The 26747-nt window shown below is 43.5% G+C and overlaps 1 protein-coding gene across 1 annotated transcript in view; it reads right to left on the bottom strand.

Moving 5' to 3' along the window:
* Positions 1-25758, bottom strand: part of LOC136867932 (von Willebrand factor D and EGF domain-containing protein) — an 86612-nt gene extending 60854 nt beyond the window's left edge. The window contains exon 1 of the mRNA XM_067144740.2: positions 25629-25758. Coding sequence (XP_067000841.2) covers positions 25629-25729 — 101 coding nt within the window. The 5' untranslated portion in view covers positions 25730-25758. The remainder of the gene's footprint in view (positions 1-25628) is intronic.
* Positions 25759-26747: the final 989 nt, after the last annotated feature.

Raw genomic sequence — 26747 nt, 5'->3', positions numbered from 1 at the left:
GTAGGTATGAGTAATTTGTTTTGTACATCGGCTGGGAAAACATTGCTATATTGAACTTGGAAACTTTGCATGAGTCATGCATATTTCCCAGCCTGATGAGATGAGCTTGTTTTTGTACTCGGAAAGTTCTATGACTCATATGAAACACCCCAGAGTTTGTTATTGTCTTGGGAGCAAGAAGAAGTCCAGGGCGTGGTCTTGACAAGAGGATCTACCATGATTGGCTGGCCAGGATCAATCTCGGCGTATCATGTGAGAGCTGAGGTCTTTATATACTTCGACATCACAGCGGAAGTGAACCACACAGACTGTACGGGAAGGAAGTGTGCTAACACACACGGGAGTGAAACTCGATGTACTGTACTGGAGTGGCACTGCTGCACTATACTGGACTGGACTTCAAACGTTCGTGGAACGTTGTCTGTGCTTACGCATTGAGTATTGTATCACTTTGTTTTGGCCTTGTATTACACGTTGCTGAAAGCTGGGAGGTGCTATATCTCAGACTTTCCATAATTTATGTTCACGAACGACAAGCGTGTGTTGCTCAAATGTATATATCTTTACAACAAGTGTTTAAGTCAGTGAACACATTATTATGAGGTAAAGTATCTGTGTGATATTATAAGTGCCGATTATGAGAATCGGCAAGTCGTGTTGATACAGAGACAGTGAAGGTTATTTTTCTACATATATGTACATTGTTCAACGGACTAACCGCAAATGGTGGCTTAGTTCTCGCTTTCGTTTTCCCACTGTTATCTTTGTTGTTGTTGTAAATATGGAATCTTCCAGTAACATTTTGTTTGTGTATTATAAGTGTATTTTGGTGTGTTGATGAGGTGCTCATGCACGGATTTTATTGAAAATATAGTTAGATATTTTAGAATCAGTGGTGTTATTGATGAACCTAGGTGCAGTTCCTACCTATTTAGTCGTTTTCAGAAGGTTAGGTAAGGCCTGTAGCAGATGTACCAGTACACAGCATTATGTGCACGCCCTGGGAGGTTAAGAATTATCATGCTCTATCTAAAGTCGAGGGATCCATTCTGGTGAACTCTGGCGGCCATACGACGGACATTTCGATTAATGATTTTTATTAATTTAATTTATTTCAAGTATTTTATTTTTGTTTTGAGTAATTTTCTGTATGATCATATATGATTATTTTATTTATATTAACAAATAGTTACAAGGTTAGCCCAGTGTGTTGTGGCATGGCCAAGTATGGTTGATAGCTCTTCACTCAGAAGACAGGTAGGTTCAAATCACCATTGCCCTGCACTTGAGAAGGAAACAACTGGCAACAAAATTTCTCCTTCAACGTTCTACTCTGGAGGACTACCCGTTGTTCAACAGCCTACACCTTCTGCATAACCAGTATCGTGAACGTCATGGAAAACATCCACCTCTACTTCTAGAATGTTTAAGAGAACTGAAGGTGTGTCTACCCTTGAATTTGAAGTCCCACACAATTCCGGCATTCCAGTTTAACTACGTCTGTTCGTTATCTCCAGCTTCCACATATTATATCCCCAGGTACCCACCAGAAAAATCTGCTCCAAATAAACACGTAATTGATTTTATTGAATCTACTTGGTCCGACTACATCCACATTTATACGGACGGTGCGAAGTTTACAGATTCAGTTGGTTTTGCATATTTTTGCGTGCAAAGACAGGAATATGGCCATTTTTCACTTCCCGTTGAAGCATCCATCTACATTGCTGAACTTGTCGCCATCCGGGAGGCACTGTATTACACACAATACAGAAAGTTTCATAAAATATTTATCATTTCAGATTCTCAAAGTGCTATTAGGAAATTGGGACATCCTCGACGAAATATACGAACACACTCCTACATCTATGAAATATTAGAATTATCGTCTGTCATGAAATCGCGCGGAAAATGTGTGTCATTTTTATGGGTGAAAGGACACTCAGGACTTCCATACAATGGTCTGGTTGACAGTTTGGCCAAACAAGGTGTACGCACTGGTTTATTCCTTTCATTACGCCTCCCCTGTACTGATGTTTATGTAAGTAGCACAAGGAAAACGTGTGTTGAATGGACAGCTCTGTGGAATAGGACTACTCAACACAAAGGACGATACTATGCCTGCATTCAACCAGCTATTCCCCACAAACCATGGTATCAGGACGTCAGATGGGCCAGAGGCCAAGTAACTACCATCATTCGGATGAGGTTCAACCATGCTTCATTCCCCTCACACCTCAACAGGATTGAAGTCCTCCAATCAGCACAATGTCCGTGTAGCATAAGAAACACGGGAGATGTGAACCACATTATCTTCGAGTGCAGTAGAACTGTATCCTTTCGCAGAGAATTGTTCACTACCCTTGTGCACCTTCGGGTTCCCTTACCCACACATATTAGCTATTACTGGCAACTGGAGACTTACGTGTGTACAGTGCAATTGCAACATACTTCACAAAAAGAAGTGTTAATATCTAAAGAACAAGTGACTTTATTTCAGGTGTGTTTTGCTTCCTTTTTTGCTCTGTTCTAGGTCATTTCTGTTATTTTATATGTCTTTTAACTTGTTGTCCCTTTTCTTTTTCTCCTTTCTGTAACAATTTTTATCATTGTACATTATTGATGGCCAAATGTCCTATGGACGAAGGTCAAATAAAGAAAAAATATCTCCATTGCCCATCCTCGAAATTCTTGTCCGTGGTTTCACCATTTTAACGACACTCAAATACCGGAATGGTACCTTGCTCAAGGCCACGACCGCTACCTTCCCATTGCTAGCCCGTGCAATTGTATATAAACCCAATGACAACAACCTCATACAGTGGTACAAGTAGCTCACTCCCTTAAAGTATACCTGTAAAAGCAGCTGCAGAACTGGTGAGCCGAACACGTCCTCGGACACTCCCAGCATTAAAAAAAAAAAAAAAAAAAAAAATAGAGAACTACTATGTGTTATCTGTAGCACCCGTTGTTGCCGTGTTAGTTTTTTTTTCAAAATTACAGAAGTTTGCGATCTAACCCTTTGAAGCACAGAACACATAACTTACTAATTTGAGGTAAATATTGTTGGGTTTAAAATAAATGCATCATAATTTCATAAACAATTTGTATTTTCAAAATGTATGAATAACAGGAGTGACTTCATTTGAAGCCACCGAGCAATTGGCCGTACGATTACGATCGCGCAGTTGTGAGCTTGCATTCGGGAGATAGTGGGCTCGAACCCCACTGTCGACAGCTCTGAAGATGGTTTTCCGTGGTTTCCCATTTTCACACCAGGTAAATATTGGAGATGTACCCTCATTAAGGCCACAGCTGCTTCCTTCCCACTCCTAGCCCGCTCCTATCCAACCGTCGCTATAAGACCTATCTGGCTCGGTGCGACCTAAAGCAATAGCTTTCTTTTTTTGCTATAGTGGCTTTACATCGCACCGACACAGATAGGCCTTACGGTGACGATAGGATAGGAAATGGCTAGGAGTGGGAAGGAAGCGACCGTAGCCTTAATTAAGGCCTGGTGCGAAAATGAGAAACCACGGAAAACCATCTTCAGGCCTGCCGACAGTGGGATTCGAACCCACTGTCTCCCGAATGCAAGCTTACAGCTGCGCGCCCCTAACCGCATGGCCAACTCGCCCGGTGCAGGTAGCATTTGAAGCCATTATGGCATATCTGCTCACCATATGCAGCAGTAATTTATAGGTTTAGTGCGTTGCACGACTTCTGAATTAATCGTGTTGAACAGCGTACTTTCTGGTGATATAGATATTTTAAACAGAATCTGCTGCTAGAGTGAGAAGAGAATAAAATTCCACCAATAATTTCCTGGAGCGCGAGTGCCAACGAAATTAAGACATTAAGAAATTACGAAAATTGTGAATAAATTCAAAACCGTGGGTTCAGTGCTAATCCAAAAAAATAACAATAAAGGAGTTAAACAACCCACTGCCTTAACTGAAGAAAACATTCAGGGTTTTATGAAAGACATGAGCGATCCCCAGAAAATCTTTATGAAAACTGACTCATCAAAGTGAGGTTTTATCTGCTCGACGGGCGGTAAGAAAACTGAAATTTAAGCCCTACAAAGGCACAAAAGTACAAAGTTTTAACTAGGGAAATCCACCCGCAAGAATACCTTAAACTTATTTCAATTGGTCCCTTCAGTCTGTCAACAATGGTGAATTAAATCCTGAATTAGTGCTCTTTTCCGATGAGGCGTGGTTTTATTTGCATGAACGTGTGAATTCGCAAATTAATCAATATTGATCACCTCAGAATCAAACTCCACTTCTTGACCTTAAAATGCAAGTTTGGTGCGCTCTGATAGTGCTAAAAATATTATAGGGCCATTTGTTTTATGATGCCGTTAATTCTGACCGATGCACAGAATGAATACTGAACGAGTTCTTTCCTTAACTGACAAGGCCTCTCTGATATTTCCAGCAAGACGGGAGTACATACTACTTGTTATTCAATGAATGCAATGCTTGGTGTTTTCAGGCACAAAGTACACTGACTGACAGAGCAAATGTAACACCAAGAAGGAGTGGTTCGAAAGGGATGAAAGTTGGGGAAAAAACAGAGACGACACGCACGAATAATTGATGTTTATTTCAAACCGATATGCAGGTTACACAATGCGCACGGCATCGACTCAGTAGGATGTAGGAACACCGCGAGCGGCGATGCACGCAGAAACACGTCGAGGTACAGAGTCAATAAGAGTGCGGATGGTGTCCTGAGGGATGGTTCTCCATTCTCTGTCAACCATTTGCCACAGTTGGTCGTCCGTACGAGGCTGGGGCAGAGTTTGCAAACGGCGTCCAATGAGATCCCACACGTGTTCGATTGGTGAGAGATCCGGAGAGTACGCTGGCCACGGAAGCATCTGTACACCTCGTAGAGCCTGTTGGGAGATGCGAGCAGTGTGTGGGCGGGCATTATCCTGCTGAAACAGAGCATTGGGCAGCCCCTGAAGGTACGGGAGTGCCACCGGCCGCAGCACATGCTGCACGTAGCGGTGGGCATTTAACGTGCCTTGAATACGCACTAGAGGTGACGTCGAATCATACGCAATAGCGCCCCAAACTATGATGCCGCGTTGTCTAGCGGTAGGGCGCTCCACAGTTACTGCCGGATTTGACCTTTCTCCACGCCGACGCCACACTCGTCTGCGGTGACTATCACTGACAGAACAGAAGCGTGACTCATCGGAGAACACGACGTTCCGCCATTCCCTCATCCAAGTCGCTCTAGCCCGGCACCATGCCAGGCGTGCACGTCTATGCTGTGGAGTCAATGGTAGTCTTCTGAGCGGACGCCGGGAGTGCAGGCCTCCTTCAACCAATCGACGGGAAATTGTTCTGGTCGATATTGGAACAGCCAGGGTGTCTTGCATATGCTGAAGAATAGCGGTTGACGTGGCGTGCGGGGCTGCCACCGCTTGGCGGCGGATGCGCCGATCCTCGCGTGCTGACGTCACTCGGGCTGCGCCTGGACCCCTCGCACGTGCCACATGTCCCTGCGCCAACCATATTCGCCACAGGCGCTGCACCGTGGACACATCCCTATGGGTATCGGCTGCGATTTGACGAAGCGACCAATCTGCCCTTCTCAGCCCGATCACCATACCCTTCGTAAAGTCGTCTGTCTGCTGGAAATGCCTCCGTTGACGGCGGCCTGGCATTCTTAGCTATACACGTGTCCTGTGGCACACGACAACACGTTCTACAATGACTGTCGGCTGAGAAATCACGGTACGAAGTGGGCCATTCGCCAACGCCGTGTCCCATTTATCGTTCGCTACGTGCGCAGCACAGCGGCACATTTCACATCATGAGCATACCTCAGTGACGTCAGTCTACCCTGCAATTGGCATAAAGTTCTGACCACTCCTTCTTGGTGTTGCATTTGCTCTGTCAGTCAGTGTAATTAGTGCAAGTTGTGGGCAGTTTGCTCTCCCGATTTAACGCCTTGCGACTTCTATTCATAGGGTGGTTTGGCAGAGAGTGTACACAAGTAACCCCCGCACCATAGATGACCTGAAAAAATGTAATTCGCATCGAAATACTGAGCATTCATGAAGCTGAAGTGCAGAGAGTAAGCCGACGCTACAACGCTTGTCTGCAGGCTGAGGGTGAGTATTTTCAATACTTACTGTAAGTGACATTGTTTATCTATCTGTTTTTCAACCTGATTATCCATTCCCAAGACAGCTGTCTCTCGTAAAACGAACGGCAGGCTCTCTCTCACAAATAGCTGCGCCAAGTTAATACAGAAAAAAAACCCAGTGAAAATTGGTACCAAAAATCATATTTTAGACCTAATTATTCTTGTAGCTGTTTCTTCAAAACGATCATATTTGAAACTGAAAGTTATAAAGAACTACCTATGAATTGCTATGTCTCAAGACAGACTTTAAACTCAGCATCGAATGTGCCATCCATGGAAGTCATTGAAATCGGCAATGCTTTTGCATCCAAGAGCATGCTGCATAGTCCAGTCTCTTTAAAATCAAATGTGAGTACAGCAAACTTCTAAAAATGTAAGTACAAACGATAGAAACATGTATTTACGATATATTTCAATCCCTGCAAAATATTTTACTTTAGAACTAACATACATTAATAACTTTATTTTTTTAATCACCGAGAAAGTGGCCGTGCGGTTAGAGGCGCGCAGCTTTGAGCTTGCATTCGGGAGATAGTGGGTTCGAATCCCATCGTCGGTAGCCCTGAAAATGGTTTTCAGTGGTTTTCCATTTTCACACGAGGCAAATGCTGGGGCTGTTCCTTAATTAAGGCCACGGCTGCTTACTTCCGACTCCTAGCCCTTTCCCATCGTCGCCATAAGACCTATCTGTGTCGGGAGGACGTAAAGCAAATTGTGGAGATTTGTAATCTTATAGTAAGTCCTTTGTATATATTAAATAAACATAGAATGCATTCAAGTATCTGTTGCAGTTAAATTTATGCGTGTTCCATTTCTTTGAGGGGCCCCATTTTTTTTTCCTGTAGTAAGGCCCGTATCATATTGTTACCATTCAGGGCTTTGTCTTCCCTCTTCAAAGGACTAACTCACAACTCACTTGTACTACGACATAAGATTCCATCAGATATAAGTACACGAGAATGGTGACCAAATCGGTCTTCAGGGCTGCCGACAGTGGGGTTCGATCCCACTATCTCCCGAATGGGAGAGTGATTTTAAAGAAACTCGACTATGCAGCGTGCTCTTGGATGCAAAAGCATTGCCGATTTCAATGATATCCATGGATGGCATATTAGATGCCCAAATGTCTGCAGCCCTGAAGATGGTTTTTCGTGGTTTCCCATTTTCACACCAGGCAAATGCTGGGGCTGTACATTGATTAAGGCCACGGCAGCTTCCTTCCCACTCCTAGCCCTTTCCTGTCCCATCGTCGCCATAAGATATATCTGTATCGGTGCAACGTAAAGCAAGTTGTAAAAAACAAGTCGGTCTTAAACGCCTAAATTGAGTCGATAACGATAATATGTCACTGAATAGCATTGTGATCGAAAAAGGCTGAGGTGGTGTGTACAACACCCCTGATCTGTCAGGGAGCTTGACTCAACATGGGCTATACACAGACTAACCGCGTGCGTATAGTGCTACTGATTTTCGAGAAAGCATTCACTACTTCACTCTGCATTGCACTACGGAACATTAAACTATACTTAACAAAACTATATTGACATTAGTTTTTGTTAGTTTCACAGCAGGTCCGGTTTTAGGGGCTTGGCGCGGCTCGTTTTGGCGATATTTAAGGATCAATGGCAGTTGACAATTGATAAAGAGAATTAGCTTTTGTAAAGTTACATTATGAAGTGAATTGTTAAAATACTTCTTTTTTATGTTTGGCATAGTAATAAATTATTAATGTAAGTAAAAGCATTAATTACAACTTAAATATTTAACTAACTCATTGATTATGAAATATATTCTAGCAAATACGTTCGAACAGCGTAGGAATAGCGCACGTGTATTAGTGTTTTTGTTACTATTTGTTTTACGTCACACCGGTTCAGGAAGATCTTATAACGACAGTAGTACAGGACAGGGCTTTGACTGAGAAGGAAGCTACCGCGGTCTTTATCAAGATACACCCCGGCATTTTCCTAGTGTGAAAATGGGAAACCACGGGAAATAATCTTCAGGACTGCCGACAGTGGCGTTCGAAGCCACCATCTCCTGAATGCAAGCTAACAACTACACGTTTCAAACAGTGTAGCCAGCTCGCTGGGTGTGTTTAGTGTAATCACTTGAAAAGCATTGATGGGCCTCATCACTTCCTTTGCATGTGTCAAGTTGGTGAGTTCTGTAGGGGAGACTCAATCCAATCCAAGCCAAGCCAATGAGTTACACGAACAGTAATACTGCTGCAGTCCGCCTCTGCTGTAGTGGATAGTGTGATTAGCTACCACCCCCCGGAGGCCCTGGTTCAATTCCCAGCTCTGCCACGAACTTTGAGAAGCGGAACGAGGGCCATTCAGCCTCGGGAGGTCAACTGAGTAGAGGGGCTTTCGATTCCCACCTCAGCCATCCTCGAAGCGGTTTTCCGTGATTTCCCACTTCTCCTCCAGGCAAATGCCGGGATGGCTCCTAAGTTAAAGCCACAGCCGCTTCCTTTCCTCTTCCTTGTTTATCCCTTCCGATCTTCCCATCCTCCCCTCCACAAGGCCCCTGTCCAGCATAGCAGGTGAGACCACCTGGGCGAGGTACTGGTCCTCCTTTCCAGTATTATCCCCGATTCAAAGTCTCGCGCTCCAGGACACTACCCTTGAGGCAGTAGAGGTGGGTCTCTCGCTGAGTCCGAGGGAAAATCCAACCCTGGAGCGTAAACGGGTTAAGGAAAGAAAGAAAGAAAGAATAACTTGCTGCTTTAAATTACACTCGGTGTTCAATGTCGGAACCAAATACCTCTCATCCTGACTTTTCATATAATAATAGCACAAAGTATTCATAGATGTTCCCAGAAGACGTGCACTATCTCTATTCGATAGATCCTGTAAACGTAAAGACATTGTCGTGACTGACAGGAAAAGAAATATCGGCATGGTCCAATAATAAGTTCATTCACTACTAATCTGCATTTAGGGCAGTCGCCCAGGTGGCAGATTCCTTGTCTGTTGTTTTCCTAGCCTTTTCTTAAATTATCGCAAAGAATTTGGAAATTTGTTGAACATCTCCCTTAGTAAGTTATTCCAATCCCTGACTGCGCCACGGTCTAAGTGAAGAAAGGACAGTATAATAGGCATACATATCAACAGTTAAAATGTGAATTGGCCATTAAATTTAAAATCTTAAACTAAAAAACATTAAAATGGCTACAAGAAAATGTACCTAATCACTCTAATTTATGACACATACATACGGACAATAAGGCAGTCGAATCTCGATATACCGAGCTCGATAGCTGCAGTCGTGTAAGTGCAGCCAGTATCCAGTATTCGGGAGATAGTAGGTTCGAACCCCACTGTCGGCAGCCCTGAAAATGGTTTTCCGTGGTTTCCCATTTTCACACCAGGCAAATGCTGGGGCTGTACCTTAAGTAAGGCCACGGCAACTTCCTTCCCACTCCTAGCCCTTCCCTGTCCCATTGTCGCCATAAGACATATCTGAGTCGGTGCGACGTAAAGCAACTAGCAAAGAATCTCGATATCTCGAACCTCCATTACTCGAATTTTCAGTATCTTGAACTAACTTCGATTTTCCGACCGTTTGTCCTATTCTTCACGTGTATTTATTTCTCTTTTCTCGAAATTTGGTTATACGAATTTCTCGATTTCTCGAAGCAAACATTTCCTCCCTTGAAGCAAAAAAAAAAAACTCTGTAACTGTAATTTTGTGCAACAATAACTGTGCAATACGGCATTTGTGGTTTTGAGGATAACAGCTGACAGGCCAAGGAAGTTGAATCTTAAAAGAAGAGACAATACGAACTCTGTTTTAACTACTTCGAAGATAAAGTAGCACATACCCGCCAGTTGCTGGGAGGTGATTGAGCGGTGCGCGAGGATCTATCACTAAATTTTGAGTTAATTCCTTCGTTTTGGTATTCCTGTTGCGTTGTCCGGCTCCATGGCTAAATGGTTAGCGTGCTGGCCTTTGGTCACAGGACTCCCGGGTTCTATTCCCGGCAGTGTCGAGAATTTTAACGATCATTGGTTAATTTCCCTGGCACGGAGGCTGCGTGTATGTGTCGTCTTCATTATCATTTCACCCTCATCACGACGCGCAGGTAACCTACAGGCGTCAAACCAAAAGACCTGCACCTGGCGAGACGAACATGTTCTCGGACACTTCCGGCGCAAAAAGCCATACGCCATTTCATTTTTACCAACCCTGGAGGGTAAACAGATTACGACAGAAAGGAAGAAAGTAATCTTGCATAAAACATAAAAGATTGCAAATTATATTTTGTTCGCTCTGTCGTAATCTGTTTACCCTCCACGGTCGGTTTTTCCCTCGGACTCAGCGAGGGATCCCACATCTACCGCTCCAAGGACAGTGTCCTGGAGCTGCAGACTCTGGGTCGGAGATACAACTGGTAGATTCCCTATCTATTGCTTTATCTAGCATTTTCTTAAACGTTTCCAAAGAACTTGGAAATTTATCGAACATTTTCCTTCATACATTATTCCAATCCCTCACTCCTCGTCCTATAAATGAATTTTTGCCCCAATGTTTCCTTATTCGTCTACTAATGTCATTCCACGTCATCTCGTTATGCTCCTTAGGTTCCAAAATGGGTAAAATATAAATATGTAAATAAATTCAATGTTCATTTTAATCTTATACCAGTTGTATAGTATTATTAGAATTTCACATACCGTACTGTATATGAGTTGACTATGTTTGTAAGATATTATAAGTAGAATTTTGTAAACAATATAAATTTATTAAGGATGATGTGTGTGTTTAATAGAAAAAATTATTAGCGTAAATTGTATAATATTGTATTCTAGGAAAATTTTCTTTGTCTCCTGTTAATTTAAAATTTAGTGCTTGACAATAATGTATTTTAGTGTACCATTTGCCACCGAGGTAGACACCTCATTTGCAAATAAAGAGATTTTGATTTGATTTGATTTTGATCTCTCCACTGGCAGTTCGGAACGTACCTCTTAGTCGACCATCTTGTCTCCTCCCAGCCCAAACTTTGCAACATTTTCGTAACACTACTATTTTGTCGGAAATCACCCAGAACAAATCATGGTGCATTCCTTTGGATATTCTCCAGTTCTCATATCTTGTAATCCTAGTGCGTGTCACATAGACTGGAACTATACACTAGTTCGGGTCTTACCGGAGATTTATATGCCCTCTCTTTTACATCCTTATTACAACCCCTAAATACCCTCACAACCATGAGGAGAGATCTGTGACCTTCCTTAACAAACTCGTTAATAATGTGATTACCCCTTATATTCCTTATATTAACACCTAGGTACTTACAGTGATCCCCAAAAGGTACTTTCACCCCATTAACAAAGAAAGTAAAAGTGAGAGGACTATTCCTCTTCATGAAACTTACAACCTGACTTTTAACCCCGTTTACCGTCATACTGAGCCGTATCCTACCGGCCCATAATAATAATTGGAATATTATTTGACCCAGTATGTGAAATTTATTCATAAAAGTTACAGTCTAACAAGTGAAAGCATCGTATCCTAAGATAGTTGATACCGGATGTTGAGCAAGACAGTGGTTCGCTGGATGTTGCTTCATATTTCCGTATGACCGTGAGAAAAGATAGCGTACCCAAGCGCTAGCAAGGATCGACACGTGTATTAGATGCTGACCAAGCAAGATATTTCAGCCAATGGGAACTTAAGGATTTGGCAAACCTGGAGACTACACCGTGCCAAATATTAATTCCAGGATGACCAACGTGCTCTGTGGATAAAGTCAGTTTCTGTTAGAGATCGGTTTTCCACAGTTTCTGAAGTCAGATATAGTGGAAATGTATTATAGAAATTGGTGGAAGAGATTTGCTAGTGTTTGAGCTGTGTTTTGTAAATATATTACAATAAGTATTATGTCATCATACATGACGAACTCTCTGATTGGTGGTTGGTTCAGATACCCGGGAACCCCAGCATTATTGGCGTCACCGAAGCCTCCTCAGTAACCCTAGCTCTGGAGAGCGTCATTCGGTAGTAAAAATTTGAGTAGTACGGATGTACCAACTCTGTATCTCCGTGGTAAAGATTTGCACAGTGCGGATGTATTAACTCTGTGGCTGGTGATCGTGATTAACGTGGTATCATTCCTGTAATAGTAACTGGTTATCATTGATACTGTAAATTGTGCAGTCGCAGTATTTACTGTGCTTGAGTAAATGAAATAGTACAATTTTTGCAGAGTTTGCTTTCAATTGATAAAGACGGTGTTTAGTGACCGCTGAGTAACAAGTGTAGTGCAAACGTGCTATTGTTTCACTATTTCGCGACGGGCGCGTATTCGCGTGGAACTTCCGTACCGAACCGTGGGCTGCTTTTTTTAAACTGTATTTTTACCCTTTAAGTGAAGTGTGTTATATATATGTGAATCAGTGTGTTAGCTGATCTGGTAAAAGAAAGGGTATTGCGGCTCGCAGCATTAAGCAGCGAAGAGGTTATCAACTATAGTCTTCTGTGTTCCAGTGAATTATTTTCCAGCAAGATGATGGATACGCCTGTAGAGGAAGGAAGTGGGGATGTAAGCTGCTATCCTGGTTTCCCGAGAGTCATGTAAAGTAAGATGCATGTATTATTTACGGCATGATATGTAAGTTATGTTAAGGTACTAGGGCAGTGTAGATAGAATTTTAATTTTCATTCAAAGTAAGCCTGACGGCATGTGTTTGTTTAACTTTGTTTCTATGATAGATTCGGATACGAGAATAATGCATGTTTATTTTATTTTCATTTTGCTTTATGAGTAGATGTTTGGGAAAATGAGGGATTGATAGGATCCGTTATTGTTGTAAATATAGTACTTAGCGTAGGATATTCCGAGTTTTCCTTAAATATAGGCTAGAAGGGCTAGATCGACAGGTTCATTTTTATATTACGGCAAACACGTATCAATTCATTTTATTTTGGTTATTCAGAGAGACAGGTATAGCTATTTTGCATGATGCATGGTTTTACAGAAGCTGCCAGAAGGAGCTGCAGAACGTCGTTGTTAAATTAAGATCTTTGAAGTTAAGTTGGATTCTGTTTGCCTGATGGTCTGCCAAGGACTCGAACTGCGTCTCATTATGTGGAAAGGCCAGTGGGATTCATGAGGAATAATGAGATAATAATTGCATGCTGAATTATAATGTATTGGTGCAGGCTGATGGTATGCCTGACAAGATAAAGAGTATTGTGCAGATGTGTGTGCCTGCCTAGTGTCTTCTGAGTGTATTTTGTGATCAGAATGGACAGTGTTAATTCCAGACTATTGAGTCTGATGTTGTTAAATGGCCCAAGCATGCTAAGAAGGAATAAATATACGTAAGTTTCCGTGTAGCCGATGATGGGCGTTATCCACTGATCTCTATACATGGATCGCTGATGGCAGTCTCCGCTGCAGGAGAAAGTACGCCAAGATGAGTGCGTGGTTCGCCATGTTGGCGTACCCAACCTAGAGCTCTCCTTATGGGGAAGCAATGATAATATAGTCAATTTTAAGTCGCAATTAATGGCGCATTGGAATAATTTAAAATATAGAGACATGTTCACTCAAAGCATAAGGACATTGGGATCACTGACACGTCATTCCGAGGTCACTAAATCTGCGGGATAGCAATAAACATGAGTGTATAATAACGGCCGACAAATATTAACTTAGGTGCTGAATACATGCAATTAGCGATCGGTAACACAATACGAGTGAAAACCAGTTTCTGGAAACGTTGCTGTAAATTGTATACATGTATGCCACGAAATTATGCATTCTTAAAATGATGTACCTATAAACGTAGCTCACTATACAGGCCTAGATTCGACATATCGTAATCGGTGCTTGATAATGAATTTCTGTTTCCTGTTTCCATGAAATAACGCGCATATTTTCAAATTAAAATATCATTGAAGCAAATGTACACATTTATAAAACCAGCAAATATTCAAAACTTGTCAATATATCACATTACTTGCAGCTTAATTTACTATTACAGACCTCTTTAATTAAATTCAGCTAGCAAAGCGATATTGATAGTCATCATCAGATACATGTAACACCAGTTAAGAGTCCCAAATACCACGAATTGTATAATGGGATAGCCCCAAACACCCACCACACTTTCCCTTCTGCCACCAGTCCAGTGTCTGAGACCCATAATTATTACTGATGTAAATAAGGTCTAGAATTCCCCCAGACTTCATTTTCTAAGATTGTTATAAGGTCACGTCAATTATTTCATCGAAACCGTCAGTTTAATTACGAGAAATAAAAAAATATAAGTAAATCTTTACTTGCAGTTAATGTTCAGTAAAACTGAAAACAGTTGGCTGTACATTACTTCTAAGGTGTACAGTTTGTCCATTTCTATCAAAACAGTCTTCCTCTAAGTGATCCGAGCAGAGAACAGCTGTTTTAGAAGGCTCCCAATTCTCCCGCCTGATACTCCTAATCGATGATCTTAGATGTTCGGGTCTCGAGAAAGGAAACCTACAAAAATTAATTGCCATTTTGCTCCCGGAATATGCGAAATAAGATACAATAAACCTAAAACTCAAAACACTACCCTAGGAAGATTCTTATGTACAGTATAAAACTCCCCGATGAAATGATTTCTCCTTCTGCTGATCGGTTCTGTTTGTACATCCATAAGCTGAACACTGCGGTATGTTAATACCCCGTAGAATGTTTCTTCATTCATATTTCAGATAAACACATCATCATCATCATCATCATCTGCTTTTCCCTCGGACACAGCGAGGGATCCCACCTCTACCGCCTCAAGGGCAGTGTCCTGGAGCTTCAGACTCTTGGTCGGGGATACAACTGGGGAGAATGACCAGTACCTCGCCCAGGCGGCCTCACCTGCTATGCTGAACAGGGGCCTTGTGAAGGGATGGGAAGATTGGAAGGGATAGGCAAGGAAGAGGGAAGGAAGCGGCCGTGGCCTTATGTTAGGTACCATCCCAGCATTCGCCCGGAGGAGAAGTGGGAAACCACGGAAAACCACTTCCAGGATGGCTGAGGTGGGAATCGAACCCACCTCTCCCCAGTTTACCTCCCGAGGCTGAGTGGACCCCGTTCCAGCCCTCATACCACTTTTCAAATTTCGTGGCAGAGCCGGGAATCGAACCCGGGCCTCCGGGGGTGGCAGCTAATCACGCTAACCACTACACCACAGAGGCGGACTCAGATAAACACATACATATTTAAATTGAATCTTGTAATCCACAAGTATACTACAAGGCAACGAACCTAAATTCGTAAAATACACTACTATTTACTTTGCAATAACAAAGCACAGAACACTCGTGGAACTACAATCAAGAGGCCTGGCGTCACTGAACTAAGCATAAACAAAGCAAGCGCGCTCCTCGTGGTCTATTGCACCGTGCGCTCGCTGCCATCTTACTGCGCCAGTCATCTTCTATTCGGCTTACTGCTACCCAAGCTACCAGCCATCCAGGTATAGAGATCAGTGGCGTTATCTCATGGCAAGCTGATTCCTGGCCTGTGTTATCGGTATGTGTGAAAGAGAGAGTATTTCCTTGTGGCGGCCTCGGGAGACAAAATCCAATCTTTAGCATAGTGGAGTTCAACATTTCTTTACAGCTCGTAATCTACCCGGAAGTACATGACGGATGACCGCGCTGTTGAGCGCTCAAACGCAGCAGAAGGAGGCAATGTTGCCCATTGCTTTCTTCATGATATCAAGGGTTATTTATATGTTTTTCCCTTACAGGATGGTTTTACATTATTATTTATGATTGTATACCTTGTCTCATTGTTTTTAAAGGGAACAGCCCGAGTGCTGAAGTATCGTTGGTTTATCTAGTTCTGTCTAGATCTTTTGTAGTGAACCGGGATTCACATTAGAAGCAGTGTAGCATTTAAGACTTTACTCGATATCCGATGTATATATATGTTTAGTTTGATTATTTGAATTGCTGTAAATATAGTGTAGGATTTGCCCCTAGTATTTTGCATAACTTACATAGCGTCCGGTGCGTCTTAATTATTTTTCTTTCCGTCGTAATCTTTCTTATAATGTAACTTTTATTTTACGGAAATAGTTTGACGACTCTCGGGAGTAACTAAATTTTGAAACCGTATCGTTGGGATGTGTAACTCCATACGGAAATACCACATGGCAGTGTCTGTGTACACTTGTTGCCATACAACATAAACATTGGACTATGAGAAGAAATTCAGTCTTGATTTATATAAATGTTCTTTGTTGAACTTGTTTTTTTTAATGTCAAATTTGTACAATCATTCCATTAACGTTTTTTTAATTTCAACTTATTTCTATACTTTGAGTTTATTTTTTTACAAATTATTATTTTGTTGATTCAATTATTTTCGTGTGATTTGATCGGGGATATTTATTAATAAATCCATCTTACCCCCTATGTTTGTTTCTCATTCGTGTTATACCTCCATTTCCTGTCATTGATTGCTATTTTAGAGTAGAACTTCGACTTTTTATCCTGACCCTGAGTTAGTCGGATGTTCATACTGGAATGGAGGCATCGTCCTAGAAGGTATTTACCCCTGGGTACGGTACAATACCATTGTCCTCTGTCCATCTCACAACATTGTCGAGGTCTTTTTGCAGTCGCTCACAACCCTGTAACCTATTTACTACTCTATACAGTATAACATAAAGCCTCCGTGGCTCAGGCGACAGCGCGCCGACCTCTCATTGCTGGATACCGTGGTTCAAATCCCGGTCACTCCACATGAGGTTTTTCTCCGGGTACTCCGGTTTTCCCTGTCATCTTTCATTCCAGCAACACTCTCCATTAACATTTCATCTGTCAGTCATTTATTGCCCCAGAGGAGTGCGACAGGCTTCGGCAGCCGGCACAATTCCTACCCTCGCTGCTAGATGGGGCTTCATTCACTAGATTCATGACCCGATCGAATGACTGGAAACAGGCTGTGGATTTTCAGTTTCACGGTATAACATAATTGTATATACAGTATATATAGTGAGCCTCAACTACGGTCTGCAGACGTTTCAATTTGACACCATTAAGGCTTCCTGCGTGTCATTTTCAACGTTCCATTTTATTCTTCTAGATGGGAGAGTAAAATCAGTTCTCTGTAGGGCGATCTACGTCTGAGTTTAATTTTGTCGCGTAAACTCCAAACGTCCCGCTAGCAATCTTTTACATGTCAACACCATACAACATGGAGTGTCGAATAGACCCTGCCCTTTAATATCCTACTACCTTTGTTGGATTTGAACCCGTGTTCTTGGAATCCGCAGACAGACACTCTATCAATGATCCACAGAGTTAGGTTAACAGCATCTTCTTGCACCTTGAGAAAAACAACGGGAGCCGGGTTGAGTGGCTCAGACGGTTGAGGCACTGGCCTTATGACCCCAACTTGGCAGGTTTCATTCTGGTTCAGTCTGGTGGTATTTGGAGGTGCTAAAATACGTCAGCCTCGTGTCGGTAGATTTACTGGTACGTAAAAGAACTCCTGCGGGACTGAGTTCTGGCACCTCAGCGTCTCCGAAAATCGTAAATGTAGTTAGTGGGACGTAAAGCAAATAGCATTAAAAATTATTTTTAAAAGCAACGGGAAACTACCGGTACCTCATATACTGTATGATAGCTGACGGCGGAGTAGTTTGGAATCCAACTAGCTTTTGGGTTGAGCATTCGACGTCCTTTTTTCTACGTAAAGATCTTACTGACTACAATCTGTTTAAGTTTATGCCCTGCTGCTTGAAACTCTTTTGATCCATGCTACACAATTTGGTCGTAAGCAAATGGCAGTGCGAAAAGGAGCGCAGCATATTGGCTGTGACGTATCAAGTGTCCGCCTCCTAACCTACAATTACTTCATTAGTGAGCCACAGTAAGAGTAAAGGAAAGTTCTCGCGAACCACTACAGTCAAATGGTTCATATTTCAAACTGCATGCATTCCTATCATTGCTCAGCTGTGAAAACACGATGAAGACATAAATCTGTCGGTGAATCATAACCACAACGAAGCTGTTCTTGTATTGTACAGGAAAATGACGCGTGGAAAGGAAGACTACAACTGAACTGTTGCGGAAAAGTGTGGATTTCTTGCGGAAGTGAGAGATGCCAGTGGTTGTCAGACTATGTGAGTTGACTCCCAGGGAGTAACAGTTAAAACTAGCGTAAAGAAATAATAATAATGTTATTTGTTTTACGTCCCACTAACTACTCTTTTACGGTTTTCGGAGACGGCGAGGTGCCGGAACTTAGTCCCTCAGGAGTTCTTTTACATGCCAGTAAATCTACCGACACGAGGCTGACGTATTTGAGCACCTTCAAATACCACCGGACTGAGCCAGGATCGAACCTGCCAAGTTGGGGTCAGAAGGCCAGCGCCTTAACCGTCTGAGCCACTCAGCCTGGTTAGCGTAAAGAAATTAGTTTAGAAATACAGGATGTAGTCCGCAGTAAAATACATAAATAAATTTGATTTATTTAAGTGGATTAAAAATCCACTTGGAAATGTCCTTGAGCCATCATCTCTTAATGTAAATGAGAAAGAATAAATCAAGGATTCGTTGATGAGGCATACTGAGCCGCAGTTTATAAGAGGTAGTCCGGCTCCATGGCTAAATGGTTAGCGTCCTGGCCTTTGGTCACAGGGGTCCCGGGTTCGATTCCCGGCAGGGTTGGAAATTTTTACCGTCATGGGGGCTGGGTGTATCATCATCATTTCATCCTCATCACGCGCAGGTCGCCTACGGCAGTCAAATCAAAAGACCTGCACCTGGTGAGCCGAACCCGTCTTGGGATCTCCCGGCACTAAAAGTCATACGCCATTTCATTTCATACAAGATGCCGGGTGGTCAGTTCCTTTCCCCTCCTGCATCAGCTTACTGCACTCGAACACTTTCATTCACTGACCACACTTGATGTTGCTTAACTCTGAAGACTCATGAGATCCAGAGTTTCTACACAGCTAGGAACGTTGGTCGTAATTATCTCTTAATTACTATAATTAAACTATAAACAATATTATTATGAAATCTATGGTTGTGCGCGTTCCTGAAACTCTTCGGACCTAGAAATACATTGTGTCCGCAGAAATTTAAAATATTCTAATCTATTATTCTCAAACAGCAGGAAATGTAACCTAAGAATAGCCGATCACAGTGCTGAGATTCGAACTTCGGACCTCCTAACGTGATTCAACATTTGATTCTACAGCAAAACGTGAATTAACGCGTTTAGTCAACAAAGTGAGGCAATAGGACATCTCCCTTTACACGCTATTTCAGATGAACAGGGACTGGGCTGAGAGTACTTCTAACTGGGATTTCTACGTCAATCCTTAACACTTACAAGTTAGCACATAATTTTGATGCGTTTATAAATTAATAAAATATTTATCGGTGAGGAATATTGTTACAATAGATATTTCGAGTATTTGAGGTCCTGGCAAACCTTGGCCTACGGAAGAACCACTCGCCAGACCCAAGGCCTTCAGATTACCAGATGACGCGTGGTCAGTGCGGTAAATCTCTCGATCGTTATTCTTGGTTTTTTAGACCAGAGCCGTTATCTCGCCGTCAGATAGCTTCTGAATTGATTTAACGTACGCTAAGTGGACCCCTAATCAGCCCTCAGATCCCTGATCTGGCCGCAAATCGAACCTGGGACTTACGAATAAGAGGAAGGCTAGTTACTCCGAGAAAACGGGGTTGGCATATTTCATATTATATTTTCAAATAATACTATAAACATGCAAATGTTAATCAGTGGCACCGACTTTGGGAGGCAAGGTGTTTTCTGCCCCTCCCCCCTCATTATCTTAGAGGGGCAGAGTGCCATTTTTCCCTTCCCGACCAAAAAAGAAATCTCCTCTTAGATGTTGTCCCCTTAAAACATAGTCTTTTTTTTTTTTTTTTTTGCTAGTTGCTTTTTTTTTTTTTTTTTTTTTTTTTGCTAGGGGCTTTACGTCGCACCGACATCTAGTTGCTTTACGTCGCACCGATACAGATAGGTCTTATGGCGATGATGGGATAGGAAAGGCCTAGGAGTTGGAAGGAAGCGTCCGTGGCCTTAATTAAGGTACAGCCCCAGCATTTGCCTGGTGTGAAAATGGGAAACCACGGAAAACCATCTTCAGGGCTGCCGACTGTGGGGCTCGAACCCACGGTCTCCCGGATGCAAGCTCACAGCCGCGCGCCTCTACGCGCACGGCCAACTCGCCCGGTAACATAGAGTCTGTGGCTTCGGAGGCTGCTAAGGCGTTTAAATCTGAATAAGGTGGTAGATGGTTGATGGTTTTATATCAAGAAATGAGATTAGAAAGGGCATTCGTTCAGAGAGCTACATGTAAAAGCAGACGCCCTCGTGCAGTACCATATAAAACTAAAAGCATGCTCTTACACTTCATGGTCGAATGTATTAGTCTTTTAGATAACCCGAAGAAGCCCAGCTTCATAGCTCCTCCTCAACGTAGTGACCTTCGGTTGAAAAGGTCCCGGATTCGCTTCGTGGCTGGGATGGGGATTTTAACCGTGTTTGGCTAATTCCCCTAGCTCGGATCTGGGTTTTTGTGTTCGTCTTAACACACACCTCAATTTGCACAAAACACATCGCACCACAACGAAAACAGGCAATAGTGAATAGATCCCTCCTCATAGGGTTAGCGTCAGGAAAGCCATCCACCCGCAAAACTGGGCTTAATCCACATCAGAGGATAACCTGAACGAACGAGTACGCTGCACGGTGCAGGTTGTGAGCTTGCATTCGACAGATGGTGGGTTCGATCCCCACCATCGGCGGCCCCGAAGAAGGTTTTCAAAGGGTTGTCATTCTCAAACAAGGCAAACGCTGGTTGTGATTATGCCTTAATTAAGGTCACGGCCACGTCCTTCCCAGTCCTACCCCTTTCCCATCTCACCGTCACCGGGAAACGTTCTGAGTTAGTGTGACGATCTTCCACTTCTTCTTCTACAGCTTTTCCCACACCTGTGTATCGCACATGTGAATTTGGTCCAGTTTTACGGCTGGATGCCCTTCCTGTCGCCAACCCTGTGTGAAGGAAGGGATGCAATCACTGTTGCGAGTTTCTGTGGTGGGTAGGAGTGTGGTGAGTTGTATCAATCGTCGGCCCCGCGGTGTAGGTGTAGCGTGCCTTCCTCTTACCCGGAGGCCCCGGGTTCGATTCCCGGCCAGGTCAGGGATTTTTACCTGTACCTGAGGGCTGGTTCGAGGTCCAGTCAGCCTACGTGATTACAACTGAGGAGCTATCTAACGGTGAGATGGCGGCCCCGATCTAGAATCCCAAGAATAACGGCCGAGAGGATTCGTCGTGCTGACCACACGACACCTCGTAATCTGCAGGCCTTCGGGCTGAGCAGCGGTCGCTTGGTAGGTCATGGCCCTTCGAGGCTTTTGAGCCATGGGGTTTGGTTTGGTTTTGGAGTTGTATGAATATGAAGATTGGGACAAACACAAACACCCAGACCCCGAGCCAGAAGAATTAATCAAATCTGAACCGAAGTCCTCAACGCTGACCATTCAGCCAAGGAGACGGACTGAGACGTTAAACCACTACAAAATATAGATTATTAGGTAACCTATCCACCTCCATTCACCCCATGCGACCCTACCATCAAAGAAGTTTCATGTGCGCAGTTTCTTTCATCGAGTTCCTTCCTAACTCAACTTCTTCTCCGATGCTCTTTTCACTTTTTTGGACTAGCGGCGGTTTGAGTGACTCAGGCCGTAAGTGGAGTACTAGTCTTCTAAATCTAAGTTGGCGAGTTCGATCCTCACCTACTCCCGTGGCATTTAAAGTGTCCAAACACGCCAGCCTCGTGTCGCTAGATTTACTGGCACGTAAAAGAACTCCTGAATGACAAAAATTCCGGCACCTCGGTGCCTCCGAAAACATTAAAAGTAGTTAGTGGGCCTTAAAACAAGTAACATCATTATTGTACCAGCAACCATTTTCGCTACTTTCATGTTTGTTGTATCCATCCTTCATTTCTGTACAGCGAAGTCGACCTAAACACAACGATTTATGGATAATTATGCCTCCAAACTCACTTAATTCTTACAAAATTCCGTTGATCGCAGCTGCGATTCACTAGATTAGCTTTGCCCCAGTTTCTTTCACTACACTTTCATCCGTGGATAATTTTAGTTCCTGCAATGGCCCACCTGGCTTCTTGTCTGAATGGTCAGCGCACTTCGATTCAGACCACCGCAGGTCCGAACACCGGCCGGGTTGAGGATTTTAACTGCATATGGTTAATCCCTTTAGCTCGGGGACTAAGTGTCTGTGCTCGTACCAACACATTTCTCCTTGTGTACTCAAAACCCACCACAAAAACACACAATAGTGAATATATCTCTCCCCATAGGAAGGACATCCGGCCGTAACAGAGGGCCGCATTAATTTCAGTTTCCCTCCCCAGTAAAGTTGCTGAAATATCCCCTTGCGCTAATTTTCCATTCCCTGTCTCACATTCAATATTCTTAGATTTCTTCCCCACCGACATTACGGTGGTGGTGGTGGGGTTTAAGAGGAATTGCAGTTGGGCAACCATCCTCTATTAACACTAATCAGAGTGAAAAATGGAAGGGATCCGACACTTCGAAAAATGAAGGTATCGGCCAAAGAACGACAATGGCCACGAAGTGCGTGAAATTGAAATTAGACCTTCACCGTACGTAATACCGTCGGAGTTGGGAAAGAACAAAAGTTGACCAAGGGAGATCGGATAGGATAGATGAAAGTGAGGAGCCTGACACAATGAAGTGGAAGCAATGTCAGGACTCGGCTGAGGGTTCCATGGTCGCCAACCTACACTCCCAAGTTAAGAGTCCTTTTACGACAGGCAGGGAATACCGTGAATGTTACTCTACCGCCCCCATCCACAGGGGGATGACATCACTGCAATCTTGGAAATGTTGATCTTCATGTATAAAGTAGGCCTATATTATATATACCGGTAACTATTTTATATATGTATGTTCCGTCCGAAGGCTGATTGGATACTCAAGAGCTCTATCATCCGCTGTTGTAGATACTCCAGGCGTCACCGAAGAGGCGTACAAGAGAAATGAGAAGTGATCTAATTTCCCCGCTGCTTTCCTCATGGAACCAAGGGGTGCTGTTACATACCATTCTGCCAAGCCCACCAAAATGCACGCACTAAACGACTCTCTGAGCAACATTTTCACACCATTCATTGCAGCGACCGGCTGTAGGCTTATAAGAAATGGTATTCCTAATCAAAGTCAAGGACGAGACTGAGATATACCGAGCGAGTTGGCCGTGCGGTTAGGGGCTCGCAGTTGTGAGCTTGCATTCAGGAGATAGTGGGTTCGAGCCCCACTGTCGGCAGGCCTGAAGATGGCTTTCTGTGGTTTCCCATTTTCACACCAGGCCAATGCTGGGGCTGAACTTTAATTAATACCACGGCCGCTTCCTTCCCACTCCTAGGCTTTTCCTATCCCATCGTCGCCATAGGACCTATCTGTGTCGGTGCGACGTAAAGCAGGTTGTAAAAATAAAAAGAGATTAATGAAAGTGGCACGTGTTCTGGCCTATACGAAAATAGGAGCTGCCTAGCCGAGGCGGTAAAGGCGTGCTTTGTTTAATCGGAAGAAAGTGGGTTCGATTCCCCGTTAAGAAGTCGAAAAATGCAAGAATACGGAGATGGCTTTGCTATAGCAGAAGACTGTCTCACTAGAAATGGATCCTTTTTTTAAACTGGTTTCACGTCACACCGACAGAGATAGGTCTTATGGCGACGATGGGATAGGAAAGGGCTAGGAGTGGGAAGGAAGCGTCCGTGGCCTAAATTAAGGTACAGATCCAGCATTTGCCTGGTGTAAAAATGGGAAACCACGGAAAACCATCTTCAGGGCTGCCGAATGCAAGTGCATAACTGCGAGCTCCTAACCGCCCGTCAAACTCCCTCAGTAGAAATGGATCTGGGCCAAACTCTTTTATAATATAATCCTAAATCAATTAGAAATGAAGACATCGGGCGAGTTAGGTCATGTAGCTATGAACTTACATTTGGGAGATGGTGGGTTCGAAACTCACCGCCGACTACCCTGAAGAAGATTTATCCTTGTTTTCCCATTTGTGCACTAGTCGAGAGATGAGGCTGTGCCTGAAACAAGACCACCATCGCTTCCTTCCCAGTCCTAGCTTATCCCTGTCCTATCCCATTGTCGTCTGACTCGTTGGTTGAATTGCCAACGTATTGGCCTTCGGTTCAGAAGGTCCAGGGTTCGATTCACGACCGGGTCGGGGATTTTAACCTTTATTGGTTAATTCCATTGGCTGGGGGACTGGGTGTTTGTGCTGTCCCCAACATGCCCTCAACTCACGCACACCACACACAACACTATCCTCCACCACAATAACACGCAGTTACCTGCACATGGCAGATGCCGCCCACCCTCATCGGAGGGTCTGCCTTAAAAGGGCTGCACCCGGCTAGAAATAGCTACACGAAATTATTATTATTATTATTATTATTATTATTATTATTATTATTATTATTATCATCCCATCGTCACCTTAAGAACTGTCTGAGTCGGTGTGACGTAAACCAGTAACAGAAAAAGACAACATCTGACTGGATGTTGATGGATTACAGCCAGAATAACTAATGGAAAATGTTCTGAAAGGAGCCAGTTTTTGTGAGTAAGTGATTGGTGGACATTAGAAAGACAATTTTTCTCATGTAATATGCACACATTTCCGAAACATATAATGTTTGTGGTGGAAATGATTCAAAACCATGCGTTTCTTCTGCGCCACTCTGTATAGCTCCATGAAAATGAAAACCTACGACCTGTTTTCCAGTCAATGACCGGGTCAGGGATGTAATGAATGAAGCAGATATAGGCTATTAGTACGATGGGGTCGCCACTCCCAAAGTGATTTATTAATGAATGATTGATGCTATGAAATGAGAATGGAGAGTGTTGCTGGAATGAAAGATGACGGGGAAAACCGGAATACCCGGAGAAAAACCTGTCCCGCCTCCGCTTTGTCCAGCACAAATCTCACATGGAGTGACCGGGATATGAACCACGGTATCCAGCGGTGAGAGGCCGACGCGTTGCCGTCTGAGCTACGGAGGCTACTGTATAGCTCCATATGAATTAGAAATGGGCACACCAGCCAGAGTGGCTCAGACAACTGAGCGCTGACCTTCTCAACCCAAGACAGTGTGTTCGATCCTGGATAAGCCCCCACCTCCCCCCAGTTGTATGTAAAGGTGTTCAAATATGCCAGTACCGTGTTGGTAGGTTTACTGGCACGTAAAAGAACTCCTGCAGGACAAACTTCCGACACCTGGATGCCTCCAAAAATTGTAAAAGAAGTTAGTGGGGCGTAAAACCAATATTGTTAGGTATTACTATTACAAATGAGCACACTTAACACAGACGCAAGAAGAGCTGAACTCACGCTGTTCTGTGGAGGCAGAATCCTGGTCCTGGCGGAGCTGCGGCGCTCACTCCCGTCATGTATCCTGACAGCAGCAAGGCCATAGACAGTAACACGGCCATCCCAACTGGACTGACTGACAGTCTCTCGTCCGCACTGCACTCCCACGTCCGCCTACTGTGGCTTTCCTCAGCTCGCAAGGAGCGCTTATTAATTCCATCCGGTCCTTAACAATACAGAGACGTTGCGTCGGTATCTCTCAGACAACGAAGGACCCTTTAGACGCCCAACTTTCATCAATGTTACCGGACTGACACTTTCGTTGATGGTGGTGATTATTTATTCATCGTATGGCTTTTAGTGCCGGCAGTGTCCGAGGACATGTTCGACTCACCTGGTGCAGGTCGCCCATGGGAAACCGGCGTATCTGGATGTGAGATGATAATGGAGGTAGGGAGAAGGTGAAACTCATTGTCGGTACATAGCCTAATCCTGTCACGTAACACCAATGTCGGCTAACCATGGTGTCAGACCATATAGACTTGACGCCTTAACGATCACGGACACCAAGGGGCTTAATTACTGCTGTATAAGAAGCAATCATGCTGTACGCTGTATGGAAGCTGATCGCAGACTAGCTGAGACCATGGCATCACTGGGCGAGCTATATGGGTCAGGCAGCTATTGCATCATTCACTTCCGCGGACATCGCACCGGCAGCTCGACTGAGTCTCGCACTGTACATACATACATACATACATACATACACACCAAGAAGTGGCTTCTAAACCATAAGGCTCGAATTCTCCGTAACAGCTTGTTAAACGTACGTTGTTGCATAAATATTAGAGAGAGAGAGAGAGAGAGAGAGAGAGAAGTAGACGAATATATAGGTATACTATTAACTACTCAGCCTACTCAACAATGATACAAAAATCCCGAGATACCTCAGAAGCGCAGAAACATTATGGGATTCCCTAAACGCTTTTTCGAACTCTGACAATGATTTCATATGCTAATTTACTGGATGAGTAATACGCTGTAAATATAGTTAGTAACAAGTACCGATCGAGTGGCTGCCTGGTTTGGGTCAGAGAAATGTTAGCTTGCATTCGGGAGATAGTGAATTCGAACCCCACT

Source organism: Anabrus simplex, chromosome 1 (genome assembly GCF_040414725.1).
Source record: "Anabrus simplex isolate iqAnaSimp1 chromosome 1, ASM4041472v1, whole genome shotgun sequence".
NCBI lineage: Eukaryota > Metazoa > Arthropoda > Insecta > Orthoptera > Tettigoniidae > Anabrus > Anabrus simplex.
Note: the sequence above shows the minus strand (reverse complement) of the source record. Positions and strands in the feature narration are given on the sequence as shown.